The 23,540-nt window shown below is 43.8% G+C and overlaps 1 protein-coding gene across 1 annotated transcript in view; it reads left to right on the forward strand.

The window, feature by feature from the left end:
* haspin (histone H3 associated protein kinase) overlaps positions 1-23,540 on the forward strand; it is a 56,288-nt gene that overhangs the window by 24,824 nt on the left and 7,924 nt on the right. Inside the window, 10 exon segments of the mRNA XM_056280509.1 lie at positions 7,971-8,014; positions 8,106-8,246; positions 8,417-10,343; positions 14,153-14,309; positions 14,432-14,556; positions 15,975-16,163; positions 16,527-16,612; positions 22,152-22,214; positions 22,378-22,469; positions 22,815-22,894. Coding sequence (XP_056136484.1) covers positions 7,971-8,014; positions 8,106-8,246; positions 8,417-10,343; positions 14,153-14,309; positions 14,432-14,556; positions 15,975-16,163; positions 16,527-16,612; positions 22,152-22,214; positions 22,378-22,469; positions 22,815-22,894 — 2,904 coding nt within the window.

A 23,540-nucleotide genomic window follows, 5' to 3' on the forward strand; every position in this document is an offset into this window, starting at 1 on the left:
AAATGGCAAAAACTTTGAACGATAAAATATATCTTTGCTCCTGAATTGTTGAGCTCTTTTTTTCCACACTGAAGGTTTCATTACAACATCCTGTGGACATATACATATTGTAATGACCCCAATTGCCCCCCGAATTCGCTACAATATATACACTATTGGACAAAAGAATTGGGACACCTGGCCATTACACCTACAGGAGCTTTTATGACATCCCATTCTAAATCCATAAGCATTAATATGGAGTTGACCCCCCCCTCCCTTTGCAGGTATAACAGCTCCCACCCTTCTGGGAAGGCTTTCCACAAGATTTTGGAGTGTGTCTGTGGGAATTTTTGCCCATTCATCCAGAAGAGCATTTGTGAGGTCAGGCACTGACGTTGGACAAGAAGACCTGGCTCGCAATCTCCGTTCTAGTTCATCCCAAAGGTGTTTGATGGGGTTGAGGTCAGGGCTCTGTGCAGGCCAGTCAAGTTCTTCCACACCAAACTCACCCAACCATGTCTTAATGGACCTTGCTTTGTGCACTGGGGCACAGTCATGCTGGAACAGAAAAGGGCCTTCCCCAAATTGTTCCCACAAAGTTGGAAGCATAGAATTGTCCAAAATGTCTTCGTATACTGAAGCATTAAGATTTCCCTTCACTGGAACCAAGGGCCCTAGCCCAGCCCCTGAAAAACAACCCCATACCATTATCTCTCCTCCACCAAACTTTACGGTTGACACAATGCAGTCAGGCAGGTAACGTTCTCCTGACATCTGCCAAACCCAGACTCGTCCATCAGACTGCCAGACAGAGAAGCGTGATTCCTCACTCCACAAAACACATTTCCACTGCTCCAGAGTCCAGTGGCAGCGTGCTTTACACCACTCCATCCGGTGCTTGGTATTGTGCTTGGTGATGTAAGGCTTGCATGCAGCTGCTCGGCCATGGAAACCCACTCCATGAAGCTCCCGGCGCAGTTTTTGTGCTGATGTTAATGCCACAGGAAGTTTGCAACTCTGCAGTTATTGAGTCAACAGAGTGTTGACGACTTTTATGCACTATGCACTTCAGCACTCGTTGACCCCGCTGTGAGACTCTACGTGGTCTGCCACTTCGTGGCTGAGTTGCTGTTGTTACTAAACGCTTCCACTTTTCAATAATACCACTTACAGTTGACCGTGGAATATCTAGCAGGGAAGAAATTTCACGAACTGACTTATTGCAAAGATGGCATCCTGTAACAGTATACCACGCTTGAATTCACTGAGGACTTGACTTGACTCTTCAGAACAACCCATTCTTTCACAAATGTTTGTAAATGCAGACTGCATGGCTAGCTGCTTGATTTTATACGCCTGTGGCAATGGGTCTGAATGAAACACCTGAATTCAATGATTAAGAGGTGTGTCCCAATACTTTTGTCAATATATGTATAATCCAGTGAGTCAAGTGAATTTTTTATGAGACAGTACAAGCCTGTTTCATGCCATAAGCATAAGGATTGCTTATGCCATAAGCTTTATGGCACGAAACAGGCTTGTACTGTTTCATAAAGAATTTACTTGAGCTACTAGATTATTTTGCTCCTTATTTGTTGAGCACTTTCCCTGCCATTGGGTGTTTCTTTTAACAAAGTTATATATTTTTTTCCCCCAGCCCCATTTGGGGTTAGCAATGGTGTCAGACAAGGGGGAATTCTGTCTCCAGTTCTCTACAATTTACATATTGATGATTTGTCCAAGCAGTTGAAAGCCTGTAACACTGGTAATACCTTGATGTCATATCATGTATGCAGATGACCTTGTCATTCTTAGTCCCTGTAGCGCTGGTCTCCAGCAGCTCCTTGATATATGTTGTGTGTATGATGTGGAGCATGATATCAAATACAATGCTAGTAAGAGTGCTGTCATGATCTGCAGAACCAAAGAGGTCAATCATCTAAAATTTCCTGATTTTAAATTGTCTGATAATAATCTTGGGGTATGTAATAAGGTGAAATATCTTGGCTATTATATTACTGAACAAATGACAGATGATGATGATATTTATAGGCAATGCGGCATGATGTATGCACAAGCAAACATTCTGTCACGCAAGTTTGGTGTGTGTTCAGTTAGTGTGAAGATGTCTCCGTTCAGAGCATATTGTACACCACTTTATACTGCACATCTGTGGTCAAACTATAAAAAAGCAAGCTTACAAAAGCTTCGATTAGCTTATAATGATGTTATGAGAATACTGCTAAAAAGACCTAGATGGTGTAGTGCAAGTGAAATGTTTGTGGCTGTATGAGTCAATACCTTTCAGGCTCTTCTAAGAAATCTCATGTATAAATTTATTTGCCGGCTCAGTGACTCTGATAATGTAATCATCAAGGGTTTAACTAATATAAGATTCAGTGTCACATGCTACCAATCCCGGCAGTGGGACCACTGGTATAGCGGCCTTCTTATAAGACACTGATTTGTTCCATTTGTGTTATTTTATAGTGATTACTCTATGTATTGTCTAGGGTTTGTCTTTTACCTATTTGTCTTTGTCTGTTATGGACCCTGCGTCTGCAATAAAGTTTTGAAATGAATGTATATATATATATATATAAGCACAAAAAGTAAGGGAATTTGTGTTTGGTAGATTATTTCTTTGTTGTCACAATGCTTCTCGGCAATAAATCTTATATCAGGCACCTGATTGTCAGCACCTGGGGTACCAGAAGCTCAAAACAAGAGTCAATAGCAACAGCAAAATAAGCTGTTTGGCATTGGCAGAGAAGATTTGGCAAATGTTTCATGGGCGCAACCCACATACTCAGCTCTGCTGCTCATCCCACAAATGGATGTTCCTTACAAATGTGGCACCATTTAAAAGGGAAATAAACAGGCTTTCCAACGGTATACGATTTATTGCCAAGAAGCATTGTTACAACAAAGAAATAATCTACCAAACACAGATTTCCTTATTTGTTGTGCTAGGTACACACACACACACACATATATATAGTATATTACACACACACATACATACATACTGCCATATATATATATATATGTATGTATGTATGTATGTATGTATGTATGTATATGTGTGTATATATGTATATATGTATGTATGTATGTATATATGTATGTATGTATATGTATATATATGTGTGTGTGTGTGTGTGTGTGTATATATGTGTGTGTGTGTGTGTGTGTGTGTGTGTGTGTGTGTGTGTGTGTGTGTGTGTGTGTGTGTGTGGCATTGTAGTAACAGACGACACCAATAATGATGTTAGATGATTAGTAACAGTTGGCAAGTCCCAACGCTTAGAAACCATTTAAGGAATAAGGTCGGCCTGGAAGAGGAAGGTTTTTGGGGTCTTGGACTTTAACATTTCCAAATAGTCCCCCTCAAAATCTATAGGGGAAAGAAGTAATTTTGTTTTTGTTTGTTTTTTCAAGTGAAAACCTAGGCTACGTTGCAATATTAAGGCAGCGATGCCAATTAGATTTGAATCGCCTATATTGATTATCTCTGCAGTTGGAGAAAAAATAAATTGTTCATAATGTTTTTTTATCAGTTAGTATTTCATTGCTGTATCCATCCATCCATCCATCCAATATCTGAACCGTTTATCCTGCTCTCAGGGTCGCAGGGATGCTGGAGCCTATTCCAGCAGCCGTTGGAGGGCAGGCGGGGTGACACCCTGGACAGGCCGCCAGTATATTTTCAAAACAAAAAACAAAAAAAACCCGCTGCAATTCCAATTCTGGTATATATTTTGTAATCATATTTCGAAAATAAGTCAACAAATAGATGGACGCAGGTTGTTCTCCGGTCGAAACGCGACCACTAGAGGACGTGGCTTCGCCATTCCTCGTAAAACCGCTCCAGGGCAGCAGGTAGCGCTGCGCTGCGCTCGGCCCTCTCAACATGACCAACTTCCGTCTGTCTGACCAAATCATTTCAAACTGCCATTTGAACAGGAAGCGGGTTCGTGAGGACACACAAGCAAGATATGTTTCGTTTTTAGAGAGTTGGAGTAACGATTGTCCTTGTAAAATTGACCAACAGTTTGAAATAATCACAGTAAGCTTTACTGCTTATAGTTATCGGTTCAATAACAAGGTTTGATCTAACAAGGGCTGTCGCACTGCATGTCAGTTAACGTCTGCTCTGCGCAATGCTGGCTGGCTAGCGTTAACCGACTTAATCAAGGGATTACTCCTTTTCTGTTCTTTTGAATCAAGGTTCTTTTATCGATATAATTTGACGTCAAAGCCGAGTCGGAAGATGAAGAACCAATGCAAGCATGTATTGTTGAAGACCTACAGCAAAAAACGCCGAGTGCTTTCTCCCTGGATTGCAATAGAAAATCGTAAGCAAATTTTCGATTCTCCAAACTTGGATTTGTCCACCAATGAAAAAACCAAACCCACCGGGATAAGGTATGTTAAAATGAACAGCATGATTCACTGTTCTACGTGCCCAAAAGCACCATTTTTAGTGTGCATGGGATACATAAGTCTATGTGATTTTTCCGATGTAACTGACTTGTTTTTGCAAGACACGTTAAAATTAACATTTGCTGCTCATCGGCTCTTTATCTGGCGCTACATTGTCATTATTCTTGCATGCATCTCATTTACATCTCCTTTCATCTCTTCTCCCCTTCATCGGCCAACACTTCAATTCTTCCAAAATGTTTTCTCAGAGAGGAAAGCAGCAGTTTTGCCAATCGAGGAAGACTGCGACCTGCCAGGAGAAAAGCAGTGGTTCGTCAAATGGAGGACAGTGATGAGGAGAATAAATCTAACGTCTACATATCCTCCCCTTCTCCTCGTCCTTGTCTCACTCAGCAGAACACGCCGGCCAGGTTGGTATGAAAACGTTACAGGTATGACAGAATGCATTAATTAAGAGGATTCCACGTTTGTCAGAAACTAAGCAAAAAGCTTGGATCAAGTGGTGCAACAGAGAAAGTAAACACGTAGTAGTGCAGTGTGATATGGCAAATATTTTCGGGAAATGTACGTGTTATCAATATATATCACAGTGTTTACACCATATTTAAGAATCCAACTGAGGTTTGTCACATTGAACTTTCACTGTTTGGTCATTTGAAGCATAATATCAAACTGAAACTAGTTTTCAAATAATACACAAATATTTCAGATCTCATTTTGTGAGAAATTTTAGGGAATAGATTCTTGTTATTAACTTAGACTACAAAATTGTCTTATATTATTAAGACACTATCTGTGCGTTCTGATGCAGCACCACTGAAAGATGATAAAAAAAATGATAATGAATTATTGCACATTGTTATTACTATGGCACAATTTCAACTGGAGAGAGGGGACTTATCAGTGAAGGCAGCTGGTGTAGAGTTTGGTTTGAATGCAAGTCTGCAGAGTCATGGCCCACATGACCACTGTTCTAAACACCAAACCAAAGTCTTGGGAGCTTGAATCTGGTGTGGATGTGTTTTTTCACTTGTGCCTCCACCTGCTGGTGGCTGCCTGTCTGTTATGCAGGGTTTTTTGCTATGTCTAAAAAATCTGCATTGTTGACACTAGCCACTCATAAACTGTAAAGCAATGGAATGCTGTTAGCTGATCACAGGCTTAGTTAAAGTATCCTTCTTATTTCCCTGCAGTATTCAAAATATGCTCATAGCTCATGAGCCCTTAACAGTTCTGTCCTTTGGATAGAATTTGCTGTAAAAGCTAACACTTGGGGGCGGCACGGTGGTGCAGTGGTTAGCGCGGTCGCCTCAAAGCAAGAAGGTCCTGGGTTTGAGCCCCGGAATAATCCAACCTTGGGGGTCGTCCTCTGTGTGGAGTTTGCATGTTCTCTCCGTGTCTGTGTGAGTTTCCTCCGGGTGCTCTTGTTTCCTCCCACAGTCCAAAGACATGTCGGTCAGGTGAATCGGCTATACTAAATTGTCCCTAAGTGTGTGTGTGTGTGTGTGTGGGGGCCCCGTGATGGACTGGTGGCCTGTCCAGGGTGTTTCCCTGCCTGCCGCCCAATGACTGCTGGGATAGGCTCCAGCATCCCTGTGACCCTGAGCAGGATAAGCGGTTTGGATAATGGATGGATGGATTAATTATTGCCCAGGACAGAATACCTATGTGTGAATGAGAGGGAGGACAGTGGAATGGTGAGGATGCAAGGAGTAGAGCTGAGGAAGGTGTATGAGTTAAAATACTTGGGGTCAACTGTCCAAAGTAATGGGGAGTGTAGAAGAGAGGTGAAGAAGAGAGTGCAGGCAAGGTGGAAAGGGTGGAAAAGAGTGTCAGGAGTGATTTGCAACAGAAGGTTACCAGCAAGAGTTAAGGGGAAGGTTTACAAGATGGTTGTGAGACCAGCTATGTTATATGGTTTGGAGACAGTGGCACTGACGAAAAGACAGGAGGCGGAGCTGGAGGTGGCAGAGTTGAAGATGCTAAGATTTTCACTGGGAGTAACGAAGAAGGACAGGATTAGGAACGATTATATTAGAGGGACCGCTCAGGTTGGACGGTTTGGAGACAAAGCAGGAGAGGCAAGTTTGAGATGGCTTGGACATGTGTGGAGGAGAGATGCTGGGTATATTGGGAGAAGGATACTGAATATGGAGCTGCCAGGGAAGAGGAAAAGAGGAAGGCCAAAGAGGAGGTTTATGGATGTGATGAGGGAAGACATGCAGGTGGCTGGTGTGACAGAGGAAGACGCAGAAGACAGGAAGAAATAGAAACGGATGATCCGCTGTGGCGACCCCTAACGGGAGCAGCCGAAAGTAGTAGTAGTAGTAGTAGTGTTCCTCCAGTTCTCCCGTGCTGAGATCAGCAGTGAATGCTTTGCTGACTTGGGATTTCTCGTTTACTTTCAAGACTCCTACACTGTCACTGCCCAATCTAAGTCAACCGTGTACATGCGCCACTCACATCTACAGTTGACTCAGATTGGGCAGCGACGGGGAGCAGCATTGGCTGAGTGAGCTAGAGAGTGACTGAGGAGTGTCAGCTATGGTAGTGAGAACAAGTGTTTTCTTGATAACACAGTCAAAACTTTAGATTATCTGCGGACAGATACACACAAACACATACACACACACACACAGATATGCGACCAAACACATAATCCTCTCCAGGCTACCGCTTGGTGGAGATAAAGATGTAAGTTCTTGTTGGATGGGTATTCGCATGCATTAATAGATTAGTACTAACCTTTCAGATGTTGCTTGAGGTGCATTTTACCGTGGAGTGCAGTTGTTGGACATGCCTGGATGTAGATGTCAGTTGCACATTAATTGAAATCTAAAAGCCAACATGGCATCTAGAAATGCGAAAAACAAAACGTTTGGATGAGAAAACCTTTTCCCTCAAATCTATTTGGGGCGGACCCATGGTTTCAGAGTCAATTACCAAACGCCATACACAAAGTTTGAGTCCATTTGGGAGAGGGTATGTAAGTTTTGCCCCTCCGTTTGTACAACATGTGACTGGATGAAGTGCAAAGATTGCATTTTTCTTAACATCCATTTATATTATAAGCAATATAAATTACATCAAAGTACAGGCTTAGTCTCTCAGACTAGACTAACTTTATCAGCGCACTAACATTATCAGTACTTTTGAGTTTGCTGAAAAACGGTAGGTATTTGAGGCTAGAAATTTTACTTGGGTTGAAGGGGGAAAAATACTAAGGTGACCTGTCCAGACGGAATATGATGAATCATTTTTACCTGACCTCTCCTAGAGAAACTCATCCTGTCTGATTGAGGCTTTAGAATATATTCATACCTACAAAAACTGTCATTGAACTAGTTGCATGAGGAAGGAGGGAGGGATTCACACAAACATCCATTCACTTTTGAGCTGCACATACGTTTACCGCGGTATTTTACTGTTGGCTACTGATCAGCTCGACTGGGGCAGATGGATGTTTGGTGCCTTGACCAGTAGCAGTCAGTGAGTTTATATCACTTTTTCCTTGCTCGGATCATTCTACTGGGATCTTTCAGACTGTCAACTTTGCAGTCAAATGCTTGCCTTTTGAGTCATTAAGGTATGCTGACATATTTGCAGCAGGTAGGTTTTTGTTTTTGTTCCTTATATTTCTGAAATTAAGGAATGCTCTCTTTTCTGTTTATCAACAGGAAAAGTAAGATTGTCACCCGGCCTGGACGCTCGTTGAGACGGAAAGCCCTGAAATTTGTAGACACCAGTGAGAGTGAGGTGAACTCGATATCTGACCTCAAACATTGCAAGATTGCTGTACAAAGGAAGAACCATTCTGTGTAAGTATTTAACTCATCAGTCTTTCTGTCAACTAATTCATTCAAGTCCAATAAATAGTGCTTTATATAAACACAGCCTTCAGGTGTTTTTTTGTTTTTTTTGTTTTGTTTTTTTTTGTTTTTAAATCATCTGCCTCTCACTCTCTCATATTTTCCCTTATTCCTCTCAGTGCTGCCCATCCTTCTCATGGACGCTTTGTCACACGGCTTAAGCAAACTCTGACTTCCAAACCTAAACTCCATGAAAATCCGGTCTTTGTGTTCAGCTCCTCTGATGACAGTATCCTTGTGCAAGGCGGTTGTGGCAACGAAGGAATTCCTCAGCCATCCAAGCAGCCAGCCCCTGGAGCGCTGATATTCTCAAGTGCTGAGAACTCTGTCAATGACCCAGGGAATGCCGACTCCACCACCAATCTATTGTTCAGAGAGTCCTCCCTCGATGAATCTCCAGATCAAAGCATTGAACCCTACCCCAGGAAACCCCTCTTATGCTCCACACCCTCGAACTTTCCCCTCTATAAACAACCACATGTTAAAAGCTCTCCCATTCAACATCAACCTTCAATTTTGATGAGCCATATTGTTTTTTCAAGTTCATCCCAAGAAGACTCAGGCCCACCTCGGGACCCCTTCTCTCCATCACCTGCTGCATCAGTCAAGGAGCCCATTTATGGGGGTAAGCAGGTTTCAACCCTGGGTGAGCCACAGAAGGACCAAAGCACACACCAATGTGAAAAGCCACCGGATTCACTTGCAGTAAAAAGGAGGAGCATGACCAGGAATATGAGCATCTATGAAGGAGACAAGAGCCAAAATGAAGGCACTGAAATCCAAGGTGACGAAACTAATGGCAGTAGCCATTTTCTGTCAGCAACAGCAGGGCTGGAGTGGCTGTTAGAGTGTCATAAGATGGATTGTTTGAGCAAGCACTGCACAGTGCAGCTGAAGAGACTGGATGAACAGTTAGTGGCTCTGCTTCTCAGTCAAACCACATATTCGTCCAGTCTGGACTACTTGAGCTCATTTGAGAGCTGGCAAGAGTCCGACCATTCATGGTCTGTGGAAGGAGGTCAAACTTCTGACCCTCCACAAAAGCTGGATGAAGGTGTGACCAGCAATGACGCTCCAAACCATTCACAGTTGTTAGACAGTGGTGACTCGATTGTCCCTGTATACTCAGCGGGTGAAGGTCTAATCAGCAATTCCTTACCATCAGTTTTCTTTGGCTGCTTGAATAACCAAACAACCAATCAAGAGGAATTCTCTGGCCATCCATTGTCGGAAGTTACGAACACATCAATTGTCCACATCGACAGTTTTGTACCTATAAGTGACACATCTGGTATATATATAAGTGAGACACAGTCAAGGGATTACAGCTGTTGCATCAACAAGACACAGTGCACTGACCCAGAGACTGGAAAGAAGATGGCAGCACTCACAGCCATGCTGAAGGAGAAATGTCCGACTGTGAAATGCATGGTTCAGCTCAAGAAACTGTTTTCATCACAAGGGTCTGAAGATACTGCTACAGCGTTCACAGACACACTGAAGCTGAAATGCCTTGATAAGAAGTGTAAACTCAAGGTGAAGAGAGATATACCGTCTCAGCTGACTGGAACTCTGCAACTCAAAAACAAAACACAAACATTGTCAACAGACATCTCTAGCTCAGACGGTGATGGTCAGTCTGCCAGTGGGATGAAGAATAGCCACCAGTCCGAGCAAGACAACAATGCTCACGTCGACGATCTCCACAATTATACAGTTTCCAGGAACACTTTTAAGAAAAAGAGCCCCTTTAATCATTTAGAGGGTGCAGTTGGGAAATCCTTGGGAAGCCCTTGTGATGTTCCAATCAAAAAAAGGAAGGACTCACAGATTCTTAAAGGGAAGAGAAAGAAAAAGAGTATGTCTCAGAGCAAGTCTAGGATAAACAGGAAGGCCTGCGTGAGTGGACTCGATATGAGTCGCTGGAAAAACAAAGGCAACAGGAGTACACACGCTCACCAGAGCCAACCTGCACTGAGAGGAGATTTTATGGCTAGAGACTGCAGCTTCACTGAACTACTGTCTACACAGGATATACAACCCAATGTGAGAAAAGTGCACACTTCTACTTAGAGAAGGTTGAATCAGTTCATCTGGATATGTTTATTGACCGATATGTTTCATCACTCAATTAAGTGACATCTTCAGTCTAAACTAACTGCATGTGTCCCTACCCCTTATAAACAATACAGTACAATACAGTTGCCTAATGACCGAAACCAGTGACCACTTTCATATGCAAATATGGGTGTGACCATTAACTAGAGTTTCAAAGGCCATGTGTAATATTCACAGAGGATTAGGGAATGTTGCAATCACACTATTGTAAGATGGCAACAGATGGATAACGACTGATACCAACGACCAGTTTCATGTAAAAATATATAGGTGCGACCATTAGTTAGCGTTTCGATGGCCATGTGTATTATTCACAGAGGGTGTGACCATTAATTAGAGTGTTGATGGCCATATGTACTATTCACAGAGGATTGGGGAGTTGTTGCAATCACAGCATTGTAAGATGGCAACAGATGTACTCTTAGCCCCCCCCCCCCCAGTTTGGGGATGGTCGTTCCCTCTTAACATAGATGGCCTCTTTTTTTCCCCCTCTTTTTCTCCCCAATTGTATCCAACCAATTGCCCTACTCGTCTGAGCTGTCCCGGTTGCTGCTCCACCCCCTCTGGTGATCCGGGGAGGGCTGCAGACTACCACATGTCTCCTCCGATACACGTGGAGTCACCCACTGCTTCTTTTCACCTGACAGTGAGGAGTTTTGCCAGGGGGACGTAGTGCATGGGAGGATCATGCTATTCCCCCCAGTTACCCCGCCCCCCCGAACAGGCACCCTGACCGACCAGAGGAGGCACTAGTGCAGCGACAAGGAAACATACCCACATGCTACTTCTCATCCACAGACACGGCCAATTGTATCCGTAGTGACGCCCGACCAAGCCAGAGGTAACACAGGGATTTGATCTGGCGATCCCCGTGTTGGTAGGCAACGGAAAAGACTGCTACGCTACCCGGATGCCCTATAGATGGCCTCTTTGACTCCCTGTTCAAACCATAGTTCCTCCCTATCAAGGATGTGCACATCCTCACCCTCACCCTCATCCTTGAAAGAGTGGCCACTGTCCTGTAGATGGGTGTAGACTGCAGAATCCTGGCCTGACATGTTAGCTCTCCTATGTTGTGCCGTTCTTTTGGCCAGCGTCTGATTGGGGAAACTAAACAGATGCTGGCCAAAAGAATGGCAAAACACAGGAGAGCTAACACATCAGACCAGGACTCTGCAGTCTACACCCAGCTACAGGCCAGTGGCCACTCTTTCAAGGATGAGGATGTGCACATTCTTGATAGGGAGGAACGAACGATGGTTTGAACGGGGAGTCAAGGAGATAATTTATGTTAAGAGGGTACGACTACCCCTGAACCAAGGGGGGGGGGGCTAAGTGTACATCTGTCGCCATCGTACAATGCTGTGATTGCAACTATTCCCCAATCCTCTCTGAATAGTACACATGGCCATCAAAACTCTAGTTAATGGTCACACCCATATTTGCATATGAAACTGGTCATTGGTTTCGATAGCTAGGCAACTGTATTGTACTGTATTGTTTATAAGGGGTGGCAATACCTGCAGTCAGTGTAGACTGAAGATGTCACTTAGTTGAGTGATGAGACATATCTGTCAATAAACATCCAGATGAACTGATTCAAGCTTCTTTGATTTTCTTATCTGGATTATTGCTCATGCATTAAGGCACACTACTACTACTACAACTACTACTACTACTACTTTTGGCTGCTCCCATTAGGGGTTGCCACAGCGGATCGCCTGTTTTCTATCTTCCTGTCTTCTGTATCTTCCTCTGTCATGCCAGCCACTCGAGCATGCCCTCCCTCACCACATCCATAAACCTCCTCTTTGGCCTTCCTCTTTTCCTCTTCCCTTGCAGCTCCATATTCAGCATCCTTCTCCCAATATAACCAGCATCTCCTCAACACATGTCCAAACCATCTCAATTTTGCCTTTGTTGCTTTGTCTCCAAACCGTCCAACCTGAGCTGTCCTTTTAATATACTTGTTGCTAATCCTGTCCTTCTTTGTCGCTCCCAACGAAAATCTTCAACTGTGCCACCTCCAGCTTCGCCTCCTGTCTTTTTGGACAGTGCCACTGTCTCCAAACCATATAACATGGCTGGTCTTACCACTATTTTGTTGACCTTCCTTTTAATGCTTGCTGGTCCTTTTCTCCTTCCTTAGTATCCAACCGCTAATACAACTCACCATATCCCTTTTCCTTTGCCTTCGCTATCTCTCTCTTTGCCTTATGCCGCATCTCCTTGTACTTCTGTCTACTTTCTTCATCTCTCTGACTATCCCAATTCTTCTTTGCCAACCTCTCCCTCTGTAGAATTTGCTGTACTTCCTCATTCCACCACCAAGTCTCTTGGCTTCCTGCCTTTGCCCAGATGACACACCAAGTACCTTCCTAGCTGTCTCCTTCACTATTTTTGCAGTAGCTGCCCAGCCATCCGGCAACTCTTCACTACCACCCAGTGCCTGTCTTAACACTTCCCTGAACTCTACACAACAGTCTTCCTTCTTCAACTTCCACCATTTGATCCTTGGCCCTGCCTTTACTCTCTTCCTCTTCTTGATCGCCAAAGTGATCCTTCAGACCACCATCTGATGCTGCCTAGCTACGTTCTCCCGTCACCACCTTGCAGTCTCCCATCCCTTTCAGATCGCACCTCTTACATAAGATATAGTCTACCTGTGTGCACCTTCCTCCACTCTCATGTCACCCTGTGTTCCTCCCTCTTCTTGAAATATGTATTCACCACAGCCATTTACATCCTTTTCGCAAAATCCACCATCATCTGTCCTTCCACATTCTTCTCCTTGACACCATACCTGTGCATCACTTCTTCATCACCTCTGTTGCCTTCACCAACATGCCCATTGAAGTCCGCTCCAATCACCTCTCTGTCCTCCTTCGGTACACTCTTCAGCACTTCATCCAACTCACTCCAGAATTCTTCTTTCTCTTCCATCTCGGACCCAACTTGCGGGGCATATGCACCAATAACATTCATCACACACACACCAGCTTTATGTTCATCACTGTGTCCGACACTCTCTTCACCTCCACACTCTTGACATACTCATCCTTGAGAATTACCCCTACCTCATTTAACCTCCTATCCACACCATGGTAGAAGAGTTTGAACCCACCTCTGATGTTCCTGGCCTTACTTCCCTTCCACCTGGTCTTTTGCACACAGTATATTTACCTTCCTTCTCTCCATCATATCAGCCAGCTCTGTCCCTTTACCAGTCATAGTGCCAGCATTCAAAGTTCTGACTCTCACCTCCACATTCCTACCCTTCCTGCTGTCCTGCTGCCTCTGGACATGCCTCCCACTCTGCTTCTCCTTCACCCAACAGTAGCATAGTTTCCACTGGCACCCTACTGGCCAACAGTACCGGTGGCAGTCATTAGTAACCTGAGCTTCGACCGATCCGGTATGGAAATCTAATTTATGATCTACATATTTGATATAGCAAAGGTTTTACACTGGGTGCCCTTCCTGATGCAGCCCTCCCCATTTATCCAGGCTTGGGGCCGACATTAAGAATGCACTGGCTTGTGCATCCTCAGTGGCTGGGTTGTGTGAAAAATACACACACCCAGCAAAAACAATAGCCTGTTTGTGAAACTTTACAATCACTTTTCTCTGACATTAAGAAACAGACACATTCTGTTAAACAGTAATAGTCTTTCTAACACGCTGAGTGCTGTGTCTTCAAATGAAACAAAAAAGACTAAACCAAATTCTGTTTAAAGATGTTTCCTGAGAACCTGCTGCATGGTGCCAGTGTAGTGTCGTCTACTCCTTTGAGAGCAAGTCTTTTGGACGTCTCGTTATTGACTGACTTCACCCCAGGCACTCGCACCTGGAGCCGCCTCAAAGCGGCCATCTCAGTTCACCGCAAGACCAAGGGTAGTATATGCATGATTGCCCTGGGGCATTCAGTTCTAGAATTTATTTGTTGGGAAATTGCAAGATGCAGAAGTTTTAAGTGTTTGAGTTCCTCTCGCTCCTGTCTTTTCCTCTTCTCCTAGTGTCACTGACACTCACCCCAGGGAGACTTCCTTTATCAGATGTGAGGCAGGAGCTCTTTGCTACACCCCTTCAAACATCAATCCCCAAGCATTTTGTATCACAGCTGCACAACAGAGATTCTCTGGTACGTACACACAGAGTACATCATCTGCAACTTTTGCAAAACAAGCATGCACATTGAATAATAAGTACTAGGATGGGCATTTTAAGCATCAAATCCATTTACTTGACAATTATGTAACCTGTAAACAAACTAGTCTAAAAAATAAAGCAACCAAACTGATGTAATTTAGATGGGATTTAGGAGGTTGTGCATGCACACCACTCAGTTGGTCATCCATGCCCAACGCGGGCACCATTCATGCTCAAAGGAAAAGAACGTGCACTCTGACATTCCGGTTTTCTGCTCTGGTTTTTTATAAAATTATCACCAGTTAAATATTACCATCACTGATATAAATAGATTAGCAATAATGGTTTGATGATATTTGTTCAGTGATGGATTTTTTTGTAAATTTAAAGCTGACATAAGTGGGGTGAGGCTTTGTGCAGAGTGGAAATATGAAATAAATTCGATTGCAGAAGCATTTTGCTATGATATTCGGAATTGCTATTTGTATAGCCATTATTTAGGGACAGTTACAGACAGTAAACAGACTAGTTCCAGGTCATGTCCTTTAAAATATTTAAATAGCATGTTGTAATGTGTCTTGACAATGTTCCATTTGACTTTCCATAAGGAATCCTGGCTCACAGCTGACTGGCAACATTCTCTTTCAACCCCCTGCCCATCGGTTGTTATCTTATATTTTAATCTTACGCTTGTAAGACTTATTTGATCTGATTTCTTACAATAATATGTAATATATATAACTATAACTACAACTGGTGGTTTAAAGACACATTTATTACTTTATCATAAATGAAAAAATGTATATGTAACAGCTTTTCCTTAAAACGTGTATTCAATACAGAAATGATTTTTGTTTAAACAACTGGTATGTTTGACACCGTTTGGCACATTTCTTAATGTTTAAACAACTAGTCAGTTAACCCTGTACATCCCTAATATGTGCACATATATTAACAGGAGGCTAATGCTAACCGTGTAATATGCTGTTGAATTCCTCTCTGGAATTTTCACTCCACTTGCCTCCCTTTATAGAAAGTTTCTATGCAGAGGCATACAAACAAACACACGGGCAATAAAAAAGGAAAATTCCCACTTCCTAAAATCTATTATATTATAAAAAAAAATATTGTATATACTGCTCTGTACATTGTACGTATACTGGTACGATCTGTCATGTCCATCTACCTCAGGCATGTATGTAGGTAACCTACTAACATCTATTTCAGCGTCTCTGATATAAATTCTCTGCACCATTACATTTTATCATATCTCGTATTGGGTAAATCTTGTATATATATTGACAGAGCACTACACATAGCTTAACACTAGATTACTCACATACTCATCACAGAAAATCCACAGACTACTCAGATCAACCCCTGGCTCTGTGTATGCTTTGATCTTTACAGGCTATGTGCAAGGATACTGAACTATCGGATGCAGAGAAGGTGTATGCTGAGTGTGGCCAGCAAGGGCCTCTACCCTGGGAGGAGTGTATTCTCCCCCAGCATATTAAACGGTGTAGAAAAATAGGGGAGGGTGCCTTCGGAGAGGTCTTCTCCACCACCAACACATCTGGAAAAAAAGTGGCGCTCAAGGTGCTTGTGGTTGTGTTTGTGTCAGGCCTTAGCATCACAAAAAGGCCAAATGTGTGATGTTTAGCCTTCTGTACTGCATCAAAACTGCACTGTTAAACTCTTAAATGTGTTGGTAAAATGGTCTTCTTACGACCGTTAATGGTAAAAGGTTATTTGGATTTTATTTCACGTTTGAAGGGCAAAATTTGTTTTAAATATTTGAAAGTGCACAGAAGTATCTTTCTTAAAAAATAACTCAAAATTTGATCTTATTAGACTTGAGGTTTAAGGTAACGAAAAGCATTGTGGTGTTTCCCTTTAGAGTTGTGTTACTTCCGTATATTTATGTAATATACTCTAAAACAATGGTTCTTGTCCTGATAGATCATTCCTGTGGAAGGCAGTGACAAGGTGAATGGTGAAGACCAGAAGACCTTTGGAGAAATCCTTCATGAGATCATCATTTCCAAGTAACCAGTGCACGGACCTGAGCCTCACTAACACACTGCTTCACACTAGTGCATGAAAAAATGGAGTGGCAGTAACACTATGGTACTTTGTTGGCTACATTGTGGAAAAGCACCTGGACAGTAGTTGATGTGGGACTAAAGAATGTTATTGAGTTGTCTCACTCACATTTTTTCAGTCCGTTTGGAGATTCTTGCTCTTAACTGCACAGTCTCCTCTTGCTCCCATAGTATTACAGCCACTGACACACCAGTAGTAATCTCATTCATATGTGGGAGCAATTATGAAAGCAAATATAATTTTTTTTGAAATCGTACAATTACATGGCTTTCTAAAATCTGTAACTGAAATTGTCCATCCTTTTTATTGTCTCTGCCAGGCGGTAGCCTGGAGGGGATTATGCGTTTAGTGTGTGTGTGTGTGTGTGCATGTGTGTGTGTGTGCATGCGCGTGCGTGAGTGTGTCCATGGCTAATCTCACAAAAACTACTGGACCTATCAGCTTAAAATTTTTTGTGCACAGTTATGATTGTATGACGAAGAACCGCTCGTGGTTACGAGGATTCAGAACCTTCGAAAAACATTTATTCTCGATATTGCCACTCCCTCTCTTCATTCACTCTTTAGCTCACTCAACCAATGCTGCTCTCTGTCGCTGCCTGAGCTGAGTCAACCATGGACATGCGCGACTCACATCTAAGGTTGACTTGGATTGGGCAGTGACAATGTCAAAAACAAAACATTATGTATTCAGGTATGAGTCTTGAAAGTAAACAAGAAGTTGCTCATATTTCTCAAGCCAGCAAATATTCACTGCTGATCTCAACACAGGAGAACTGGAGGAACACTGGATGCACCAAGATTAATTCGCCCTTGTGGAAGTTGTGAGAAAGCAGAGGAAAAACTTCTTTCTTTGACTACACCAACGTGTGTGCCATTTATTATTTTTGCACACCCCACTTCCCCCAAATTGGCGCTGCGTTACCATGGCTACACCCCGAACTCCTAAAATGAGCACGTCAACTTATACAAACAATTGGCTATGGTGAATTATGTCCATAAGTCCATTAAGTGCCCACTACACATGTTCCCCAGAATTCACCATAACAGGAAGTTAACACGGCAGGGGATGGATGGCCCGGCCGGAATGGGAGCAGGGGCAGGGGCTCCCTCTGGAGGGGCTTTAGGGACTCTGCGGCGACATGGGGGTAGGGTGGGGGTGAAAGATTCTTGGGGGCCTTGTTGGGGGGTGGGGGCCTGGTAGGAGGGCGCCCCCACCATGGGGGGCTGGGCCAGTCCAACGGGTCAGTACAAGTCCAAGTGAGCAGGTTTGAGGCAATCCACGGAAATGCGTTCCAGCTTGCCACCGACGTCCACAACAAAGTGCTCATTTCCGGTCTCCAGGATATGGAACAGGGCATCGTAGGCAGGCTGCAGGGGTCCACAGTGGGTGTCATGGCCGATGAAAATGTATTCTGACCAGACTTGTGGGGACATGAGACTATGGGAGGCCGTGTTGCAAAGTGGGGACCGGTGCAAAACCTCTGGCGTTATCCGGAAGCATGGTGTGTTGGTGGGCTGCAGACCAGGGAGCCGTGGTGTTGGGGGCAAAATCCCCTGGTACCCGCAGCAACTGGCCGTAAACCAGTTCAGCGGCCAAGGACTGGAGGTCCTCCTTAGGGGTGGTCCTGAGGCCCAGCATAATCCATGGGAGCCTGTTGACCCACCTGCAGTCCTTGAGGCTTGCCCGAAGAGCATCTTTCATAGAGCAATGAAACTGCTCGCACAACCCATTGGCCTGCGGGTGGTGCGGAGGAGCTTCACCCCTAGGCTCTCTGCGACTGCGTTCCAGAGCTCAGACATAAACTGTGATCCCTGGTCGGAGGAGAGGTCTGATGGAGTGCTGAAACGGGCGACCCAGGTCCCAATGAATGCCCAGGCTACCTCCGTGGACGTCGTCGACAACAGTGGGATGGCTTCCAGCCATCGAGGGGTCCTGTCCACCATTGTGAGGAGGTAAATAAAACCGTGGTAGGGGCAGGGGGCCCACTAGATCCACGTTTACGTGGTCAAATCTCCTTTCAGGCACGGGGAAATGCGCCAGAGGGGCTTTGGTGTGGCGGTGCACTTTTAGAGAACTGGCACTCCACACAGGTGTCAGCCCAGTCTCGCACGTCTTTTTTGAGCCAGTGTCAGTTGAACTTGGCTGCCACCTGTGTGTCTTTGTGAAGGCTTTTTGCCCAGGTGGGAGAGGCTATGGACAACGTCGAAAACATGCCACATCCATTCTGTCGCACAGGAGCGTGGTACCAGCATCGGCAAAAGCCACATCCTCTAACTACATCCCAGTGACAGCCATCATCAAAGCCTGCGCGTCCGGGTTGGCGGCCTGGTCAGCTGCCATGTGGCCATAGTCAGGTCCCAAGTGGATGGCCTTTACGATGGCCCGGGAGAGGCAGTGGGTGGGTTTTGCCAGCAAAATGTTGTGCATCCATGGTGAACTCCTGAGATGTAGGAGAGCGGTCTCTGCTGGTGGGCGGACCACAGCTCAGCCACCTTGGCCATGGTGAACATCAGTGGTTTGTGATCCACAAACGCCATGAACTGGTGGGCCTTCAGCAGGGAACGGATGTGTCGAACGGTGAGAAGCTCCTGATTGAAGGTACTCTATTTCCGTTCGCTGGGGCGTAACTGTTGGCTGAAGAAAGCAAGCGGCTGCCAAGCACTGATATGAAACTGATCATTGGTTTCGGTCATTATGCAACTGTATTGTTTATAAGGGGTGGGGATACACGCAGTCAGTTTAGACTGAAGATGTCACTTAGTTGAGTGATGAAATATAGCTGTCAATAACCATTGTATCAAGATGAACTGATTCAACCTTCTTTGATTTTCTTACCTGGATTTTTGAGCATGCATCAAGACTGCCAAGCACCGTTCACCCACTGCTCGTGCACCACACCAGTTGCATAGTGCAAAGTGTCCGTGGTAATGGCTATCGGAGCTTTGGGTGACTGTAGCGCTGGCATTGTTGCGTCAGCCAAAGCAGTCTTAGCACCCACAAATGCCTTGTCCCTCTCTGGGGACCAGTCCACAGTATGTTTGATGGCCTGCCTTTCAGGGCCTTGTACGGGTGTCACATGAGTTAAGCAGCTCGGGGGATAAAGCGGTGGTAAAAGTTCACCATGCCGAAGAACTCCTGCAGGGACTTAACTGTGAGTGGTCACTGGAAGTTCACAACAGTGTCCACCTTACGGGAGGGGTACCGCCCCGTCTATGGTGATTCGGTGTCCGAGGAAGTCGATGGTGGTCAGCCCAAACTGGCACTTGGCTGGGTTGACGATCAGCCCGTGCTGGCTGAGCCGCTCGAAAAGTGTCCGAAGGTGAGACAGGTTTTCCGCTTTGGAGGTGTTGGCAATGAGGTTGTCGTCTAGATAGACAAAGATGAAAAGCAGATCCTGTAGAACGAAATCCATGAAGCACTGGAATGTCTGCGCAGCATTGTTGAGGCCGAACGGCATGCGCAGGAACTCGAACAGTCCAAATGGGGCGATCACCGCCATTTTGGGGATATCCAGTAAGTGGACAGACACCTGATGTTATCCATGGACGAGGTCCACTTTGGAAAAGATGATATTTCCAGCCAGGTGGGCAGAAAAGTCCTGGATGTTTGGGACTGGTTAGTGGTCCGGTGTCGTTGCATTGTTGAGTCGGCAGTAATCGCGCACGGGCACCAACTGCCAGGCAGCAGCAGTCGTTTCCTAACAGACATACGCAATGCCTGTTAGGATATGCAATGCATTTACATCTCAATTGGGTATTTATGTTGACAGAATATAGAGTTTAAAAACCGGCTGTCATTTTGACCATCTATGGTCGTTTTAGGTAGGAGTGAAATCCCGGTCGTTCTAGTGTTAAACACATTTGAAGTCTTTTAATAAGGGCTTTGAAATTATGATCGCCTGATCTTTTGTCATTTCATGTCAGACTTGGTCGCATTCGTGCGAGAGTCTGCCTAGTAGGCTGTGCAGCCACAGACTGACCGGCAAAATGTTATTAGGTAGAATTTTTTAACTTGAGTGCTGCATATTAAAAACTTTTTTCTTATATATATATATTTCCCATTAAATTGATTTGGGCACTGCGCAAAAGTCTAATAATGGCAGGAAGAACACTTTTTTCCAGTAGGTGAAAAAAGGATGTGTTTCACCAAGTTCGAACACCGGAGAAGGAGAGATACATATTAGGCCTGTCAGATAGCATTTGAAATTCGAATGTACATTCGAATTATGGTAATAATATTCGAATTTGAATATGAAAATATGAAATTCGATTTTTTGTAATATATTTTTTTTATATATTTTTCCCCCTTATTAATATTATTATTATTAATGCACACACGTTTAAATGGAAATAAATGATGGTTTCGTGAAACGTATTTTATGAAAATAAGCATAGCCTACATCCGTAGTAAAACCGGAAATTAAAAAGCTCTCGTCAGTTCCCACGCCGAGCGGGCGGGCTCATAGAACACAGGAAATGGCGGAATCCGAGAAGAACGTTGGCTGTGACCCAAGCGCTAGCACTAGCACTAGCACATCTCCTGCGAGAGTCATTCATACTCCACAACATCAAACCTCAAGAAAGAGATGAACAACTATGAATCTGAAGTCCCGATACCTGCCAACCAAAACCCACTTCTCTGGTGGAAGGCGTGTGGTTCCGGAAAATATCCACACCTCGGGAAGATGGCTCAGAGATACCTCGCCGTGCCAGGGACATCCGTGCGCTCTGAGCGTGTCTTTTCTGATGCGGGAAACATAGTCACCAAAAAAAGGAGCGCTCTCGAGTCTGAACACGTGGACGCTTTGGTTTTTCTCGCAAACCACTATTAGCAAAACTTCTTATACTACTACAGTGAGTAGGACTCTTGATTTTATTTTTTTAAGCCCCGTGGGTCATGGATAATTTACTATGCCTATGTTACTTACGGTAAATTCGTTAACACCATCTGGCCTTTTCCTAGTCAGATTTATTTTACTTGTATGTTACTTAGAGTAGGCCCTAGTTAACATCATCTGGCCTTTTCCTAGTCAGATTTATTTTATGTTTAGGGGTGCTCAACAACAGTTTTTGGACTAATATGTGCGGACAATGTGCTGGAGTTGTATGTTGTCATAAATATGCTGTTAATAAAAACACGGGCTACAATAGACTTACTCTCTCTGTATTGATTTTTGGGGGTGATATGCAAATTCAAGGTATTCGAATGCCATTCGAACCTCAGTGTGTAATATTCGTTATTCGTTCGAGGCCTATTTTTGGCATTCGTTCACAGCTCTAATACATATGCCTGGCAGAGAGCTACACTCTAATAAGTGCACTCCTCTAGCCAGGGGGTATAAGAGTCCACTTGAGGAATAGGTTTAGAGCTGCCAAGACATTTAAGTCACTCTTCAATGTAACAGCTGGGCATCAATGACTAAATGATTCACTTTAGTGTGATGATTGATGTGTTTTGTTTTGTTTTGTTTTTTACCAGGGAGCTGAGTTCCCTTAAAGAAAAGCAGCACAATCAGACTTGTGGCTTCATTGGACTCAATGAGTGAGTTTTCTCTCTAACTAACTAACTAACTAACTAACTAACTAACTAACTAACTAACTAACCTCTACCAATGCCCAAGTGCCTCCTTTAGTCACATTTCACAGTACATCCAATGTAGTTTTGAATGTAATTGTCAGATGATGGGTCTGTTTCTCCCACCCAGTCTTCACTGTGTAAGAGGCTGCTATCCTCCAGCCCTCCTCAAAGTCTGGGATGCCTTTGACCAACAAAAAGGCTCTGAGAATGACAGACCAGGTCAGTGGAAGTAACAAATATATACACTTGTATCATGTCTTTTTTTCACCAACTCTGTGTTAATTCCCAACATTACACATTGGCTGCATCCACAATTCCTGTTGCAGGAGAGAGCCATGTAACATGTTTTTAGAAATCTAGCTAAGACAAAAGTTGAGGGAGTGATATATAATTTCCTGTTCCTAACAGCTGCTCTAGATAAGCAATATGTGGTTATGATCAAAAAACCCTGAATTCATATATTTGTACTGTTCCTAGTGCTTACCTAGGTTTTAATGGGGTGCAGGTCATGTTTTGATTGTCTGATCACCTTGGCCTGGTGTGTCTCTGTGTCTCTTTGTTTAGATTTCTTTGAAAAGGAGCAACTGTTTCTAATCTTGGAGTTTGAGTTTGGCGGCAGCGACCTGGAAAACAGCAATGGATCGGTAAGGGCAACACAAGGCACACTCATATGTGGGAAGAACTGTTTTGCAATGTTGACCTAATTTGTCAAGTACTTGAACTCAAGTAACCACATTTCCTTGTATAGTAAACTTAAAGTATGATTCCTTTTTTATTTTTTACAACCCGGGTCATATTTTCGTAGATTTTGCCATCTTGCAAATTGGTTATGATACCATTTTATACACCAGCTTCATTGTGGAGATCTCAGAAATGGAACTAACCCTCGACACAGCTTTACAATTGCGTCTTATGGGGCCCTGGAATATAGTCCTAAAAAAAAAGCTATTGCCTCAGACTGTACATGATTTCCCATTGTCTGTGACTTCTCATTGCGCTGGCCAGTTAATCTATGATCATTACTGCCTATGATAAGTAAGATGGTCATTCCTTGAAGTTCAACCAGGATGTAGCTCAGTAATGTGGTCATCCATTGTTAATAATATTGGACATTTTGAGTAATAACTTCAAACTCTCAATTTTGTTTACACTTCCGTGTGTGTGGTTTAGATAATTGTGTTAAATTTGACTTGATGAAACATGTCTGACAATCATATTCCATGATCCCGTAAGATGCCTTTGTAAACCTGTTTGTTTCGACTAGTTGTCCTGTGTCCAACATCTCCACAG

Source organism: Lampris incognitus, chromosome 5 (genome assembly GCF_029633865.1).
Source record: "Lampris incognitus isolate fLamInc1 chromosome 5, fLamInc1.hap2, whole genome shotgun sequence".
Lineage (NCBI taxonomy): Eukaryota > Metazoa > Chordata > Actinopteri > Lampriformes > Lampridae > Lampris > Lampris incognitus.